This window comes from Diprion similis, chromosome 5 (assembly GCF_021155765.1).
Source record: "Diprion similis isolate iyDipSimi1 chromosome 5, iyDipSimi1.1, whole genome shotgun sequence".
NCBI classification, from domain to species: Eukaryota; Metazoa; Arthropoda; class Insecta; order Hymenoptera; family Diprionidae; genus Diprion; species Diprion similis.
In genome coordinates this window covers 3,341,581-3,359,896 of record NC_060109.1, presented here as the reverse complement: position 1 = coordinate 3,359,896, position 18,316 = coordinate 3,341,581, and the positions used below count along the sequence as shown (strand labels likewise).

The window sequence follows — 18,316 nt, the reverse complement described above, 5'->3', positions numbered from 1 at the left end:
ACCGAGATATAGTCGATTTAAAAAAAACAAATTATCGTTTTTTTATAATATATAAAATATATTATATAAATTTTATTATTTATTATTTGTTTACTATAAAATTTTACAGGAAATTTTTTTTTATTATTATGATGATGATGCGATCCTAATTCGTAAATCGCGACTCACGTTGCGCAAATGATAATGAATATGTATAAATGAATAAATTTTCATGTCTTCTTCAAACAATTCGTCAAAATGTTTTCATTGCACAAACTTTCGTCCTATCGCCCATATCCGTCTTTTTCATGATAAATATCATTGTTACCGTCTCTATTATAAAATTCTTCGATTACACTTTTTGTTTGTAAGCTAGAGTAACGTATTAGCACTAGTCCCAGGTTTTCTTTACCTGATGGAAACTTTCATTGTGCTACAACTCAGCAACTATTGATTTTACGAAAAAATTTTAGACGAAAATTGTAGAAAATTTCATGTTCTACAACTTTGATTATCACATTTTTTTTCGTATTTCCAAAAATTATCGAGATATTTGCCAAAAACAATAATTTGGTTTTTTAACCAACTATATCTCGGCAAATAATAACAACAGAGAAAAAAGTTTTCAATAAAAAAGATGGGTAATTTGATTCTCTACAAAAAAAGTCCTTAGAATTTTTCACGTACAACGTACCGTTTCCGATATATTTGCACAAAAACGTTTTTCAAGATGGCGTCTAACGCTCGCGGTTTCGAACGACACAAACTTGCTTTTATACTTAGGGAATACTCTCTGACATAATCCAATCAAAAAATCAATTATCAAGATTTTTTGCGGAGCAAATGTCTAAAAATCCTGGACTATAACTATAAAATTCAATTAAAATTGGTACCTAAATAAGACTTGAGCATCAATTTGTCGTTGCACCGTACTAGAGATTCCCTGCTATCAACCACAAAATTAACTTTCATCTTGTACCCAAAACTACATGTATTGGTTATGGTAGAAAACGAAAATAGTTGACTACTGTACAGTAATCAGAGTTATGTAATTTTTTTTCTCTATGTAATAATTCAATTCCCCGTAAAGTTGAAGGGGGGGAGGGGGGGGGGGCTAAGTCATTCCATTCGCTGCGCTTTATGCGGCCTTTACTAAACCTCTATAAATAAAACGTATAAGCGAAAAAATATCCGTGAAATCCTTCCTCCACCTATGCAGCCTGCAATTTGATCCGATGCCCCATGATGCATCACAGATGACGGTGGATGAGAAACGCTAGTGGCAGTTCGAGGCGCAAGAAACATGATGTATGTACCACTGCGCAAGTTATAAGTTATATACGGACACAGAATTGTGGGTAGAGTTTGCTCAGTCACACTCTGTCTGTAATGGATCCTGGTTCTTTGGTGACGCGCGTCAAGCGTTTTTCCCGTACAGTTCTTTTTCCTCCGTCCTTTTACACAGCTATCTTTTTAATTTTCATCTTCTCTAACCGTGGACGGAGATCCTGATGCAGAACAAGAGGTTTATACATGCGCCAACGGAAGAGTTCAGCAACCTTTTTCCTCATCGTCTAACAATTGTTCGGTCAGTTTTTTTCCTCCCCTCAATTGTGTCTCGGTTGAACTGCACTGTGAGGAATTCATTTGGGTAGGTACTTGACTCGATTGGTCAAGATCAAATCGTTCGACATCTTCTTTCTTCTTTTCTTTCGTCCAGTTGCTGCCTTCGTATTCTTATAATATCGAAAATATTACTAAACGAGAAATCAATTCACTTCAATTGTTAAATCGTTAATCAATTTAGTCACATTTCCTGCAAATACATAACGCAGACAATCTTTCGAGTAGTTCATCGGCATACAATCAGAACCATATAGATGACTTGTAATTCAGCTGGGATAGCTTATTACATAATTGAATGGATTCATCTTCATTTAGCCGATACCACTTGGAACAAATCGTTGGATTTAAATTCTCGAGATTTTGTAATCTTGCAAATAGAAAAGAAAAACCTGAGACAGTTTTAAAACGATTGATAGAGTTAGATGGTATTTGGACGTTGTCTTATGGCTTCCTCATCTTACATTTCAACAAACTTGAGTACAGCTGGTGCTTCTATAAACGCCAATTAGGTAATAATTATAACCGGAGAATTCCAGCGTGACAATGCTTAAATAAGAAACTAATTAAACCTAGCTTCCGGGTGAAGTTTTTGTCCACTTGTTTGAGATCAAGCGTTTAAATTGTTGAGTCGATTAAGTCAGCAGAATTTCACATTGGAAGAGTAATCCCGATTCGCCACATGAAAAGATCGAAATTCCCGGATATTTATCAAGTGGAAAATTCCACTCAGGAATTTTCCATCAGTAGTAGTTATTAAACTGTTCATAGAATTGAATTTTTCACTTCGAGATTGAAAAGTGCGTGGCTTTAGTGGGGGAACCAAGGTAATCTGAATTGTATAATAGTAGACTCCAATAGACAACACTGCGCTTGTCAGTTATAAAGCAATACATTTTACTATCCAATTCCAGGCAAAGTGAAGGAGGTCAAATCGAGCGTAGAGCGTGTAAATGCAACGGTGAAAGTGTTCTGGTAGTGGCGCAGCTTGTCTGCAAACACGTCGTCGCGACAATCCGAAGCCTTATGAGCATTCAACGGATGGATGAAACAACGTGGCTGCAGTCATGAGAAAGACCGAATCGTGGGAGCGTCAGGCTGCTGAACGTCTGGTACTCACGGCGATCAAAGGGTGTCAGAAAAGGACCCCGTAAGGCATAAAAGCTGGATTTTTGTTGGACTGAGATAAAAAAGATGTTACTTAAGATCCCCTGTAATCGGATTGGTTCAATTATTTATTTACTAGCAATAATTTTGACTCAAGTATGAATTTCATTTCTAAATTTACAAAACGAGTAAGGATACAACTCAATTTCGAAACCCCACGGATGATTTTCAAAAAAGAAAAATTATAAAGTCGAAACAAACACATGATCTAATGATTGAATTTGAAAATTCGCGCGTTTTTTTATCTGACTTAACCTCACTTTCACGAGTCAGATATATCATTTAAGTATGGCTGACTCATATTTTCGTCAATATATAACTCCCTATGAAATTATTTCATGATCAATTCCGTAATATTTAACTGAAGTCCGAATTGTTCAACTGAATGGCAAAGTAACAATTTTAAAAAATTATGTCTTCCCAATGTCAATGAAACGGTGAGACTCCTGATTCCGAGAGTGAACTTTAAAAATTTTATTCAAGAGATATCTTTTTTTACTATATTGATCAAGTTTTTCACGTGGAAAAAAAATGCTGCTAGTAAATACTGAAACCTCTAAACTGAATTTTAGATACATCGATGGTTAAAATAGAAAATGATTATAAATCTGTCAGATTCGTTGAATTTCATCGTACGACAGCTCCTTTTATTCAGAACGTAATTATCAACAGATTCACTGACAACCAAACAAATCGATCGAATCTATAGCAGATTTTGAACAATTTTTAAACAATTTGAAATGAATTTCCGGTATCTAGAATCTTTCGTTTACATAATTCCAGTGCTTTGTTCCTTTTTTTTCTCATAGAGATCTTCGTATCTTGTTAATATAAAAATTTAATAAATACTTAATGTTAACGTATCGCCTGATAGAATTAATAAAAATGATCCAATTTTTGGCTGACCAACCTCCTTAATGCTGTCTATCGACGGACAACCGTTTACAAAACTGTCACACGAATTAGGGGAGTGACAAGGCACTCGTGTATCTGCAATAAACTAGTTTGCATAAAGGTCCAGCCGAGAGGGACACTGCCTCGCATTACTATTTCGGATTTAGAGATTGGTGTACCAGTGAAGCAGCTAAATATATACTAGTTGCACGACGTAACAATGACCGGTAATTCAATACTGGACTATGACAATGGCCTGTCGCGACGACCTGGAATTATCCTTTATCCTGTGCTGGCTGTTCAACAAGCACCCCGAGGCGTTGAGCATTGGGTACAAAAAACCTGAGAAGTTACTTTCATCGTTTCCGGATTTCTTTCAATGTAGTTCAAATTGTACATATAGAATAATTGATGAATACTTCTCTATCCTTCTGTGGCTCGATTTTTTGGTATAATTTCTTCAAAAGTCTGTCGAAACCCGCGAGAGGCAAAGAAATATATCTACAGTGCTTGAGTAACTTCCTGACACTCGTAAAACGAGGACGACGACGACGACGACGAAGACGATACTGCACGAGAGACTGGGGGATTTGTTTGTTCTAGTCAAACTCGATTTCCGTGCGGATAAAAATAGACAAAAAGAAAACAAACAAACGAGGATCGCGACGAGCTTGCAGAGAATCCAGCACAAATGGAACGGGGTCGTCCTCGGCAAATGATCGACGATATAAATTTCACGGAATAGATACTGGACCGCATCGTTTCCGAGAGATTGTATGAGACTTACTGTTCCGACACAGAGTTACGGGTCTCGTAGGCGCATTCAAGAATGATTCACTCAGGCGCGTGTATTCATTTGTAAACATTACGGAACGTGAAAAATCTACAGTCATGTAATCATGGTATACTCATGGTTCAACAATGTAGCATATCTCGAAGAACGTACTTTAGAGAGGAGCGAATGGATGGGCTGGAACATCACTTGAGTGTCTAACTGCGCATGCGCAGCCTTATCCGACGTCATGCAGGCTGGCCACCTCAAGCTTCGATAGTCAATCGCGGCTGATGGAGGTTGTGTACAGGTGATGCGATTTTTTTTGCGTTAATCAGGTTCGATCAGTCGATATAGCGATTTGGAAGGCTTGACAAATGCTTATGGTTGACAGACTGATGACTGGATGACTGCTGCGAGTCAACATAACAACATAATTTTAATTTGCCACTTGGCGCGAGAACGTTTGAGATTTCATGCCCCGTTTCGAATAAGTTGGTGCACCTGCGTTGCAGACGATACGATCTCGTAGCCATAGGAGTTCAATTGTTTCGCGCATGCGCAGTTGGTGCTTAGGCCTGTTAAGTTTCACCGTTTTCTCTGGAGATGCTTGGCAATTATTGATTCATCAATGACATCTTCACGTGAATTGTATTCAGAGTGATCTAATCTTCGTGGTATTCGCACCTTCACAGGAGAGTTTCGATTCGTGTTGTACAGACAGTACGGCATCGGTGATAAGTTAAAGACACTGTGCACAGGTACTCGGCGCAATTGAATGTCTCGTGCCAGACAGGAAACAGAGAATCGTGATCGGCCTGCCGCCGTTTGACTTCCGTTTACTCGTGCTGAGGCAGATAACGGAGAAGCGAGGTGCAATAAATACAGGCTGACGCTATATCTCCAGTTTACATGTATGTACTTCTACAAATACCTGTACCAATATGCACTATACATATAACGTCGTACTATTCAACGTCTCGGAAAACAAGAATAAAAATTTTCGAGGTGAAAATTTTCCATTCACTAGAATATAGAAATACTTTTTTGGTGAATGGTGTATGTGGGAACGATTATGGGAAATTTTTGAATCTCCGAGTCCTTCGAGTTTTCCATCAATGGGTTTCAAACTCACGGATGTATAAATAGGAACATACAGACGTATAGTGAATAAAAATTACGCAAAGTGACACGGATGAACGTGATGAACGCTGCCATCCGACGAGGCGTTATAGTGTGACGGTGAAAGGATATAGACGACATGGTCCTCCACGCAAGCATGTGTATAGATATAAGACTCGCATCAAGCTCGTAACGAACGACTTTATTATCAACGAGAGACAGATTCGAGCATAACGCGTAATTCTTGCAGCGCAGCGATAATGATGCAAGCTTTACTCAATGATAATTACGGGGCTCTTACAGCATACATTAAGCGCAACGGAGGGCGACGCGACGTACTCGCAGCAATTGCAATTTTTATTCCTTTCTTTTTTAATCGTGGTCTTCTCCTTTTCTCTTTCTCTCCTTGTCCTCATCAGTGCAATCGGTACCCGATGTTATTTACATACCTTACCATGCCTGAGGGAATAACACGTGCATTGTCTCGGGCTTGACAATGAAGTGCTGCATGAGTGTTAGAAAAACCGTTCCAAGATTTGTCAAGTGTGCAGTAGGATGGTGGGTGAACAATAACGTGTTGAAACAAGTCGAAAACGTCTCTAGTACCTATTTCCATTGGCAACAAAATACTAAAAACCTTTGTTTGAAGTTTTTTCTACTCAAAAAATCCAGCGAGGTGTTAATTTTGTTTCACATGTAAAAAACATTCGATAAACACTAAAGTTTCATTCAAAGAAATAAACAATTCCTATTTCCAGTTGCTAAATGTGATAGTATATATGCAGTATTTACCTTAGATTTTTAATAAATAAGTCATTACAGAAATGGGTGTTCTATACATACAGAATGAAAATATAAAACTACCTTTTTGTCAAGCAATAAAAAATTTGGAAAAAGATGTTAACAAACCGAGTGAAAATATTCAAATTTTTTATGTTTCTCTGCCTTATCTTATACTGTCGCAGACTGTTTTCGATTGACTGATTATTCTTCAAAAACAGCCAGATGTGACATTCACATGGGATTAGTAAAAGTTAACTATTGATCTCATTTGGTAATCTCTTAGGAGTTCCTGTTTTTCATTTTTTGTTCTAATATTACAGTGTTTTCCTATTTATCCGTCAAATGACTGGAAGACAATTACATTGCGTATATAAGGGTTGAAAAAATATTTCTTATTTGGGTTTCCATGCAAATGATTTTCCTAATTGCTCGTATAATTTTCGAACTCATGGCTTTCAGGGTGCGTTGCAGAGGTCAGTGTACCTTGAACCTGCAGTGTAACACGAAGAACTGACAGCCGTCAGGGCGAAGCTCGTGCCTTATAAGCCGACTATAAACCACCTTGGCCTTATACGCTAGCACCACGTAAAGTACTCGGGCATTTCACTCCTCGCAGATTAAGCGCACGCAGCGTTTGCAGCTACGGTTAATACGCGCACCGAATTTTTTACATCACATCATCGTTATATTATACTTACCGACTGGCAATGTGGAATAACCGTTAATTCTTTGTAATCTGATATTTCAATCCCAACGTCGTGGTGACGGTAAAAACTATCGCAAAATTCTGTATTTTTATTTACAAAATGCAAACTATATATTTCAATTTTATACAGATATCGTTATGTGGTGAAATTAATACGGTAAAAGAAATTAGTATCTATTCTTATTTAGTTGACATTTTATGCATGATAAATGGGACTAATTAGACGGATAACTTATTCTACTCAATTATTCATTGTTACTGAATTCAACGTTTGGTTAATTGCGGAATTCAAATTTACCGCGTCGTTTAATCGGAGGCACCCGCTAATGTAAGTAGATATCTGTGTTGTCAACAGATAAGCTGCTGAAGTAAAAAGTGACTCCTGTTTTACCGACAACGTATCAAATTACTTGCGTCGGTAATAAGAAGCGCCGGCTGCAAACCTTCCGAAGGCAAATGAACTCGAAGGACTCATCGTCAACAACAGAACTTTACTTTATCAACGGCTGATGTGAAAAAGAAATTAAATAATGGATACTATTTATCCCATGAAGTAGATTTTACTAACAATAAATAATCTTGTAAAACGTGAAATTGAAATCGTAGACTTTTATGCTTGAAACCTACCTCCACCCACACCGGTGACATAATTGTTTATTCACAAATTGCTCAGATAATTACGTAGTGGAATGTTTTTGAACGTTCAAAAGCGAGTAAAATTTCAAAATCATTGATGCTAAATGATAGAAATCGTCAGTAAATGTGACTAAATATATTTTTTGCCCATAAATCTTAGTCAGCTGATACTGAGCCTCTTGGCGAATCTTTGCTGCAGCTGTCGTAAAGACCTCGTGCTTCAAGTTCGATAGCGAGTCGTTGTTTATATTTAAACCCTGCAACAGCAAACATGCGCGTTGAGAGGTTTGGAACCGGCGTATACACAGCGAGTTTGATTCGGTCACTGACAGCTGAAGTATCCCACATGACCGGAGGGTAAAACTAGCTGTCAATTGACAGAGTCAACCTGGCTAAACGTACATACGTTGAGTACTGAGCGCCTTGCGCTCGCAGAGATTTATCTGCAGGCGTAAAGTGGAGAAAGTATAAAACTGTGGAAGAAAGTTAAAAAACGGAAAATATAAAATATAAGCGATACATGAACAAATTGGTTTTTACATACGAGTTCACCGTTTCGCGTTGCGGCAATTAAAACTTTCATTTAATCAATTTAACCAACAATATTATAGGAACGTAAATACTGACATTGTGTGATAGATCATTTTTAAAACATATCTATAATAAGGCAAGATAATATTGTAGAATGACTTGACGAAGTGTAGGATAGTTAACAATAAACATTGGGAACTAGATACGTGACCGTTCCACTCGCCACGAGACTTCACGACTAGACTTTACGGCTCAGAACCGTTGTATGAAGTCAGTTGCTTATCCAAGATAGAGTGACGGTGATGCGATACGATTTGAAATCGCATCAATGGGTTTAATTGTCGGCAATTAACTTCTTTTCATGAGAAACATTGCGAAGCTGTGGAATTTTGAGGTTATATTTGCGCAATCGGCACTTCGTGTACACCGACGTTTGTTGGAATTGGAACGGCGAGGCAGTTTATTCAAATGAGTTGTCGAGTCACCCATTATCAGTAGCTCACTGAAATAAACAGTATAAATACTTTGAAGAGGTAATTTGGATAGAGAGTTGTTGTCCTAATTTAAATCTCTGTGCTATTCAATCTGAAGATATTGTATTATAGCTACGTAATTGAATTGTGGCAGTTATTTAACGACTTTTAAAATTCCGCGGAATTGAACAACAATTTCTTTTTTTTGTCCAGGGATTTTCAGTTCCTTAAGATTTTTCAACACATAAACGAGTATTCGAGAGGGCGAGAAAGTAACTATTGTGAAACCATTCAATCAGTTCTTCAAAATTCATGAAGCTATTTCGTCTTTCAATTTCAATACTCCGTGGTGAAAATTCCGCAATGAATATTCACACAGCAATTGAAAATTGTGTGTAACCGAACAGCAAAGAGAAAATTTTAAAGCGAATTGCAGGAACGAGGTTGCCTGCAATATGATATTCGCTCCTGTTTTCTATACAAAAGCTCGAATTCTTAAATATTCTACAAGTTTCGATCTCGCAAAGATTTTTGGGTTGCGTTTTAACTTTGCTGTTACGCAGTAAAAAAAATGATCGGAAGTTTGATGATGCAATATTGAAAAAAGCATTCCACGTTAGTTTCACTTCCTCTAACCGCCTTGAAGCATGACACGTTAACATTCAGTGCAAAAAAAAAAAAACACGCTCGTGAAATTGAGAAAACAAAATACATTACGCCGATCAATGTGGTAACATTTGAGTGAAAAAAGTTTCCAACGAGTTTGGCTTGATTACGAATTTGTGGCTGATATCATGAAACTCAAATTACTCGATCATAAATAATGAACCGAAATCCAAAAACTGATGTGATTGTAAGGTAGGGCTGGACGATGAATCGATTCATCGCAGTCTTCGATCAACTGTTTTCCCATCTAATCGATTATTCATAGACTTCTTCAATTAATTGTAAACTTTGATCAACTGTTTGCCTAATAATCTGATTAATCGATCAATAAAATAATCGATTAATTGAAGAGGTCGATTGATCGAAAAACAAAAAAGTCTACGATTAATAGATTAATTGCACTGCGCTATTGTAAAGGCAAACATGCATCTCTGAACGTGCAGTTGGCACTCCGTAGTTTTACAATCTCCAACAACGCAATTCAAGTAAAATTATCGGGACATGAAGTTATCGCCTTTTAAAGAGAGAGGTGAAATAATACCTGATTCGTGATCCTCGTGGTCGGCTCCTCGGAGACAGGAATGAAAACTCCTTGAAAGGCGTCTTCCGCCAGGCGAGACGCCATCAGGCGAACTAGCGACGCCCTGCATCACTTCTTATTATCCAACACCGAGTTGTGATACGTTCAGGTGAATACAAACGAATTCAGAAGCACGTTGAAAATTTTAATCCTCACGGCATTTTGATCGCTTTACGCCGTTTTTCTTGTCAGTCACTTGCGCCAAAAGTCACTTTACGTCTTTGAAACTTACACGCGACGTTCAACTCGAAAGTTTCTTGCAATTCAGATTCGAACGAATTTCCCGAGATTTTGATGGGAATTCACTTTCTTATATAATCTTTTATTATTCGTCTGGAAAAGAGGCAATTTAACGTAACATGATTAGTTTTTTCTCGAAATAATCAATATTTTCCCCATCATTGATCAAAAAGCACAGTCAAGATTATTCTTGATCTTGAGTGATTGTTGATCATTCCTTGAACGTAGATCAACGAGGTTTTAACTCGAATGATTCGAATTTTGTATTCACCAGTTAGTGAAATCCATGAAAATCATTCAGAATTTTGTACACTGTTCAGAAATTTTTCAACATCCACTGAAATCGGGTGTAATCTTCTTCAAAATTTCATTACTTAAATTATTTCAAAATCCTCTGTATAAACCGTTTGAAATTCCATGAAACTTTCCAAAATCGCACACGCCTATATCATAATTTTTCAAGATTATTCAAAGTCATCTTGTATATCACCTTCGAAAGTTTGTAATAAAATAATGTAAGTAACGTGAAATTTTTGTAAAATCATACAACGTAAAATAGCATAAAATCGTTCAAACATGAATTCTATTAATATTAGGTAAATCTTCAAAAACCTTCAAGTATCTAAAAAAATCCTTGCAATCAGAAATTCTGGTGTGCACCATAAAATTTCTGAGTGTTCAGAATAATCGTTGCTCCGAAATAGTTTAACGTGTTTAAAAAACACTCTCAGATTTTTTTTACGGCGGGGGGGAGGGAGGGTACTACAGTAGTTAAATCGTATTGACGTAAAATTAATTTCCCGTCGAAGAGATTTTATCGACGAGGTGCTGTAAAAGTAAAATGCCACGTGTAGGGGGGTGTGAGAAAGCGTTTAATGCCTCAAATTAACCGTCTATAACAAAACTGCGCCATTTACTCTCCGTCAGCAGGAACGGAGTTTCGCAACTTCTGGTTCACCGACGTAATTTTTATATAGCATTATTACGAATATAATAAATATAGTCCAAAGAGGCAACATCAGAAAATGTTTCACACCATGATATATATATATATACACACACACACACACACATACACACACACATCAATTCAAGATACGAAGCGAGAGAAATTTCAGTTGGTAATATGCATGGTTCTTTGCTCTTTACAAACACTTTTTCGTATATCTGTATTTGTGTGTACGCAATGCGGGTATGTAAAAGCGAGTTGTATAGAACGAAGTGATTTCTTTCAGTTGTTACGGCGTGAAAGTTTCCGCATTGCGGGAAAATTCTGTACACGCTGCGATTTTCGGAATTGGAATTTATTCTCGATTCTAACGACGATTTAATCGAAGATGGTTGTCATTTTTAGTCGGTTTTTGATACAATGTTTCCATTTTTTGTCAAAAATCCACGTTAAATTTTCTTTATTTAATTTTATCTTAACATGGCCCAGAGTTAAGAAGTGTGAATTTTAATTACGATCGATAATTCGAGACAAATTGCATTATTCGAAGCTTGTTTTATGCCAGCATCACACCGTTTGTACAATATTAATGAAAGTAATAGCTCCGCGAATTGAATGAATTCGTTAGAAACCGACTGAGATCAATTTATGATACATACATTGAAGAGACATTTATTCAATAACCTGTTTCGAAAAAACCACACATTTATTGACGATTTTCGAGACTTAAGTAACGTTCCTGAATTCCGATACGAAAGATCGATGCACCGTCGAAATTTGAACCTTTTCCGTTCATTTGTTTATTCAATATAGGAAGAAGAAGTGTGAGTTTGCTCGGTCGGTAAAGGTAGTAGTATTACATACCCTTAATAATCAGGATTGATGTGCCAAATGCCAAAAGTTTTTATACTAATACGTATCCAATTACCCGAAGGAAAAATGTGCGTGTATTCAGAGAGCGAGAGCTGCAGATGTTTTTCGACTTGCGTATAAAATGACGATGATGATGACGAAGGCGCGTTGTGCGATGTATCTGTATTATACTTAAATTATGAGGACTAATAACGGTGAACGAGTTCTCGATCAAATTACGTGAAATTAACTGTCCCTGGATATGTAGACGTATCTATAGAAAAAGACATTATACTGCACAGACGATATCCTGCCTGCAGTTTGTATCCCGTTTGAAGGAAAAAAAGAGAAGTCTTACAACCACGAGAAAATTATTCAGACTAAACATATGAAAGACGTGTTTTTTTGTTTGTTTTTGTTTGCAAATTCGGTGGTAAGACTTCATTGAATTTAAAAATTGTAATAAACATTCGATTATAGGGTCGTCAGAGGCACATAAATTCGTAATGATTTAAAAAACGTTTCGCGTTATTTCTTCTACAAAACGTTCAAATTTAGGCATAAAAATGATATTTTTTTACCACGACTCGATCAAATTACTTCAGTTTTCACCGACATTTTTTTCAAGGTTCGAATATTTCTGGTATAATCGTCAATTTTCTCAATTATGATTCAAATCAATCAAAAGTAAATGCCGTTGCAGTAATTATAAAAAAAAAAAAAATACTAGCTTTGTAAATGATTCTTTAAACAAAGTGAAATTGTACTTTTTGTCTTCAATCGCGGTTTCGAACTATAAATATCTTATAGTCATCAGGGTTTTATAAAAAAAAAATCGCGTTATAATGTCTGTGCCTGCAGTTTCCAATAACAAAATCAAGATCACTTTTGTTTCTATCGAAACAGTCAGACAAAAAAGAAAAAACATAAATATACGATTTCTTAAATCATGCAAGATTATATTGTCCGTATTGTTTACGATCAACAAACGGCAATGTTAATTAAATCGAGCAGTGCGAAAGAAATAAACTTTGTTTCACAAAACTCTGTGAAAATCAGTCTTTCGAATAAAATAAGCGATCGTAGAGTGATGAAATCGAAGAAATCTAGTAGAATATCCACAATTTTGAAACGATATTTTAAATGCGCTGTCGATATCTAAGCTTTTGTTTATAATTCCAGTATTTTATATTTTTATACTTTCAAAGAGATATTCGTAGCCTACGAATATAATGATCCGACAAATATTCAATCCTATAACCACTACCTCGTATCGAAGTGAATAAAAAGTATCAATTTTTGGCCAATCAATCCCTTTACCGCATATATATATATGGGGCATTCCATGTCAAATTTACCTATGGTTTCCCTCAAAATTTTTGATTCGTTTCGCAATTTTTATAAGATTCTCCCATCTGAAAAAGGCACTCCTGAATTTTATCAAATTTTTTTCGCAGCCCGTTTTTTTTTTTGAAATATTATTCAAACCCATTTCGAAAACGCGCGGTTTTTAAAACCTGGAAAAATTCTGGAAAATCTAGTTTCTCATTCCGATCATTCTGACACCTGGCCGATGATGGGCCAATTTTTTCTTCTATTTTTTTTAGCATTTCTAACATTTTCAACAAAAGTAACTCTATCTTGCAAAGTCACGAAAATTTTTAAAACTCGATTTTTGAGAATTTTTGAAGATTTTTCATAAGGTTGCAAGATGGCGTTTCGTTTGTTGAAAGTGTTAAAAGTGCTAAAAGCCCTACAAAGAAATCTAAAAAAAATGGGACCATCATGCTCCACGTGTCAAAATGATCAAAATTTTTAAGAATTCGAGAAGAGATTTTTAAAAACGCCCGTTATCAAGATGGGTTCGAATAATATTTGAAAAATAAAAACGGTTAGCGAAAAAAAATTTTTGACATTGAAAGGAGTGCCTTTTTCAGATGAGAAAAATCACATAAAAAATTGCGAAACGAATCAAAAATGATGAGGGAAAACATAGGTAAATTTGACATGGAATGCCCCATATAAAATATAACCGTTATTGGCTGAGGTATGTATAATAAATCGTTTCTCCTGTACACAAAAAAATCTCCATAATAGTAACATATTTTCGAAAATATTCGCGATTATAGACGTGCATTAGGTTTCATCTTTCATGAGAGCGATCGCCTGTCCTTCGCCCCCGACATTCGAACCTTCTCCTTCTCCTCGTCCTCCTCTTCCCATTGACCAAGTCACGCATCGTGCCTTTACGTGGGTATATTTCAATTTTATAGGACAAAAAGGCGGAAGGATTTCCAGCCTCTTTGTCCTCGTTATCCATCGACACCGGATGTTACGTTGCCACCTACCCGTCCGCCACTTCCTGCAGTGTCCTGCACGTCGACTCTTTGTCTTCCTTCATCGCTATACGGATTAGGTACATGTATAGGTATAGATATGTATGTACATAATGCGTGTCCTCGAATCTCGATGCTCTCCGGACTTGAAACGACATATTTTCGAAGAATATTGTGTCTGCACGGTTTTGAAAAAAATTGTTTCCCACCTTCTATACACATACTTACTTGTGATAGAAGAATAATCCATTCAAACGAAAAGAAAAACTATTGTCTCAAAATAATGCCTAACGAGGAGAATATTTTTATCTACTACGAGTGAAACATCTTTCAAGCTTACATGAAGACACTTTCAACGTGTTTCTCGTTATAATGCAATAAACTTTTTCGAATTGTAGATAGAAGGATTTCAAGAAAACACTTTTTGTTTTTCAAGTTCAAAGTTTTTTTCATGGGTATGTTCCGTACACAAAGTACCCGTTTCTATGACGGTCCAATGAGTCTGCGAATGCGCATGCGCGGAGTACTGAAACGACCACTTTTAACTCCTAAGACTTAGAAATGGTCATTTCTGTACAGCTTTCATGCGCTGTCGCGATAAACACAGTGAATCGATCTGACATTTCGCGACCCTAACCTCACTTTCGTGTTTCGTGAAAAAACGCGTAACATGCTCTTGTTATATAAAGTATCGTGTGCAAGATGAAGGCAACGGTCTTTTCGCCTCGCGTATTTTCAATTCTCGCCTGCAACTCGTATTGCAAACTTACGCTCCGCCCGAAAAGATCGTGTTTACCTTCTTGTTACACAATTTAATATTTCACTACTCCTAATTTACTTTCACGTTGATAATTGTGCTTCTTTTTACTTTATTTTGCAGCTAGCTTATTGCTAATACTTCTAGATGCATAATACGACACATAGTATGTATTACATGACTGTATCTGTTCGTCGCGTGCAGTAATAATATTGACATAATTGAGTAACTCGAACCAAATTCAATCTAAATATTTGAAGGATATCACGGGCGTTACATCGTGGAAGTGTACGAGTTACGATTAGGTATGGGGACCGAGTGCGAGTACGAGTAGCGCCGCGAGTGGCCAGATTTGTCCCTATCGACGGGACTTGCACTAACCAAGAAGACTAGAGACCAGGAGACCAAACTTCACCAAACTCCTGTCCAAACCTGTAGTTCAAGGTGGGCCAATACACGACAGCCGACTGGCAGCCCTGTTAAGCGTAGAATACATACGCAATCCGATACTGCGCATTTCCACATTCGACTGTCACAAGCATGCAGGTCTTGCAGCTGTGGGCTCCGATGTGGGTTTCTTAACGTGCCAAGCCACTAGCGTCGCTGCGATCGAGGGATATCCGGTGCGACAAAGATAACGATAGTCACACATGCGTATTACACGAGCATTGAACCAAACCGTGAGTGCATCAGTCGCTCGCACGATGTAGGTTATGTTTACGGATCCCTCGATCGCAGCGCCACCTGGATTTTTTTTCAACATTGGAGTCACTGTCTTCTATTGAAATTCTGACTGAGTTGGAAGACCTATGTGTAAGACCGTGGTCTCAAGGTAGGGCCACAGTAGGAGGGAGAGACTCAAATTATTCTGAATTATTTGATTGCGCAGTATCGCATTGTGCAAGTATTCTACTCTTAGCAGCGCTGCCACGCGGCTGCTATGTACAGGCCTAACCTCACCACCTGAGTTCGGTCTACTAGGTCTTTCGTCTTCTTGGCGCCAACGTTGACGAATTGTCTGACTGTTATTTGTGATTTTTCGGAAAAAAACAAATGTCTGTACCAAAGAATATCTCCTTCAGATATAAGAAACGTGAAGATTAATTATTGCGCTATCAATTGTCATAAATAGGTACAGAAATATTGAATAAACCGTTATTTACTGTCGCTATGCGGTAGTAGGGTGTCTGTTATTTCCCAAGTTGGTTTTTTTTTTTGTTGCCGCCCTCCAGAGTTTCAGTTTTGGCCCTAAAAAAAAAATATGTACCAAAAAAACTTCTTACTTTTTGGAATTAATTTTTTACCTTCGGAATAAATGGTAGTGCAGCAATGATCGATTCGTATTCCTGTAGGAAATTGAACGTTCTACGAAAAAGGTTTCTTATAATTTTTCGATAAATCTACTCCTTTAAAAGTTATTCGAGGATAAAATAGCGTTCATGGTAAATTTCATAGTTGTTTAAGTTTTGCCATAATTTTCTTTTGTATAATCATTAAATTTATAAAGTAAAGTTACAGAAATAATCTGAAAGAACTTTGTTTTTCCGCTTTCTACCAAAAGTTTGTAGTTAAAAAATTTGTAAAAAAAAATAAATAAATAATAACAACAAATCTTATTTGATATTAATTGCAAGGTATTGTAAACGATATTTCAACTGTTAGGATTTTTTCACATTGTTGCTAGAACATTGCTTTATAAATTGAATGATTATATAAAAGAAAATTATGACAAAACTTGAACCATGAACGCTACTTCAACCTCGAATAACTTTTAAAGGAGTAGATTTATCGAAAAATTATAAGAAACTTTTTTTGTAGAACGTTCAATTTCCTATAAAAATACGTATCAATCATTGCTGTACTGCTATTTATTCTGAAGATGAAAAATTAATTCCAAAAAGTACAAAAATTCCATGTTATCTAAACGGGAAATGCAAAATGCTTGTGGCACGGTTTAAAATAAAAATTAAGAGCTTTTTTTGTATGATATTTTTGTTTAGTACAAAAACTTAAGCTTTAGGGGGCGACAGCAAAAAAAAAACCAACTTGAGAAATAACGGACACCCTAATGCGACAGGGCGGTTCAAAACGATTGGAAAATTTCGTGCCATGGCGTAGCCGCAAAAGAGTATGATTGGCTGAGTCATTGGCGTAGACAGGGGAAAATGTCCGTCGGTTGGCATAAATACGGTGGATTTGGCACTTTCGTCAACTTCGCGCACGTGGTGGTCTCTATAATGCAAACAATAAGGAAGGATCGCTGGTTTCATTATATCTTTACAGATTATTCCAGAGTAATAAAAAAAATGACAAGGCGGAGGATTTTGAAGCCTGAAATGAAAACCATCAAGATAAAGAAAAAAAGTTGATAAGAAATTCTGTTCGCAGTGTTGAACCACTTGTGGAAAGGATTTATTCGAGAATTAATCTGTAAAATAATTTATTGATAACGTCAAATGAATTTTGATTACCGTAATTATTATAAATCATTATTTATACAGACAAGAAGATTTTTTGAAACTACTCAATTCACGTATAATTTAATAATAATTTAGTTATTCAATAACTCGTTCGTGCGCGAATAAATCGTTTTCCCAAGGGATCAAAGCGGTACTAAAAATTCAATACAGCTTTTCAAATCAAAGGCAGGCAACAACGCGAGCTGACGAGTGTGAAAGCTTCAAAGGCATTATAACCACAATAGATGTGAGAAATTGAAAACCTTAGTTAAAGGCGCGCTATAGGACGGGTTCATGCCTAAGTTTGGTTAGCGTTGTTCGTTTCCACTTCCTTCTTTTTATCTCTTGGAAAGCGGTCTTTCTTTTTATCAGCACATATATAGCTGACCAGCCTGCACCAGCTGGTCAACGGTGTGCGGTAAACTGCTGCAGGCTCAGCGGTATAACTTATACATGGGGCATTCCATGCCAACTCAACCTGGGTCTGACCCTTGACCTCTTTGATTTGGTACAATATTTTTTATACATCTTTTTTTACTCTCAAAAGCACTTTGTATTTTGTTTCGAAATTTTTTGAATCGATTTGAATTATTTACAATATCTAAAAACAAATATATTTATCAACGTGATTTCAAAGTTTGATATAATTCTGAAAAATTGCAGGTGTCAGATGTCAAATTTTCAAAATCCGAGCCGGATGGGTCGGTGTTACGTCCTCAATTTTTCCGAAAGAAACGTTTGAATAAATTAAAACGGAAACGAAGCAAACGTCAGTTTACTATGATTCAGGG

General features: G+C 36.6%; 1 protein-coding gene across 4 annotated transcripts in view; it reads right to left on the bottom strand.

Annotated features, from left to right (window-relative positions):
* Positions 1 to 18,316, bottom strand: part of LOC124406318 (ras GTPase-activating protein raskol) — a 202,141-nt gene that overhangs the window by 43,784 nt on the left and 140,041 nt on the right. Inside the window, exon 1 of one of the 4 annotated variants that reach the window (XM_046881704.1) lies at positions 9,894 to 10,217. The exons of the other annotated variants lie outside the window; for them this stretch is intronic. Within the exon in view, the coding sequence (XP_046737660.1) occupies positions 9,894 to 10,002 (109 nt within the window). The 5' untranslated portion in view covers positions 10,003 to 10,217. Of the gene's footprint in view, positions 1 to 9,893; positions 10,218 to 18,316 lie in introns of those variants that run through there. 4 annotated transcript variants of the gene reach the window in all.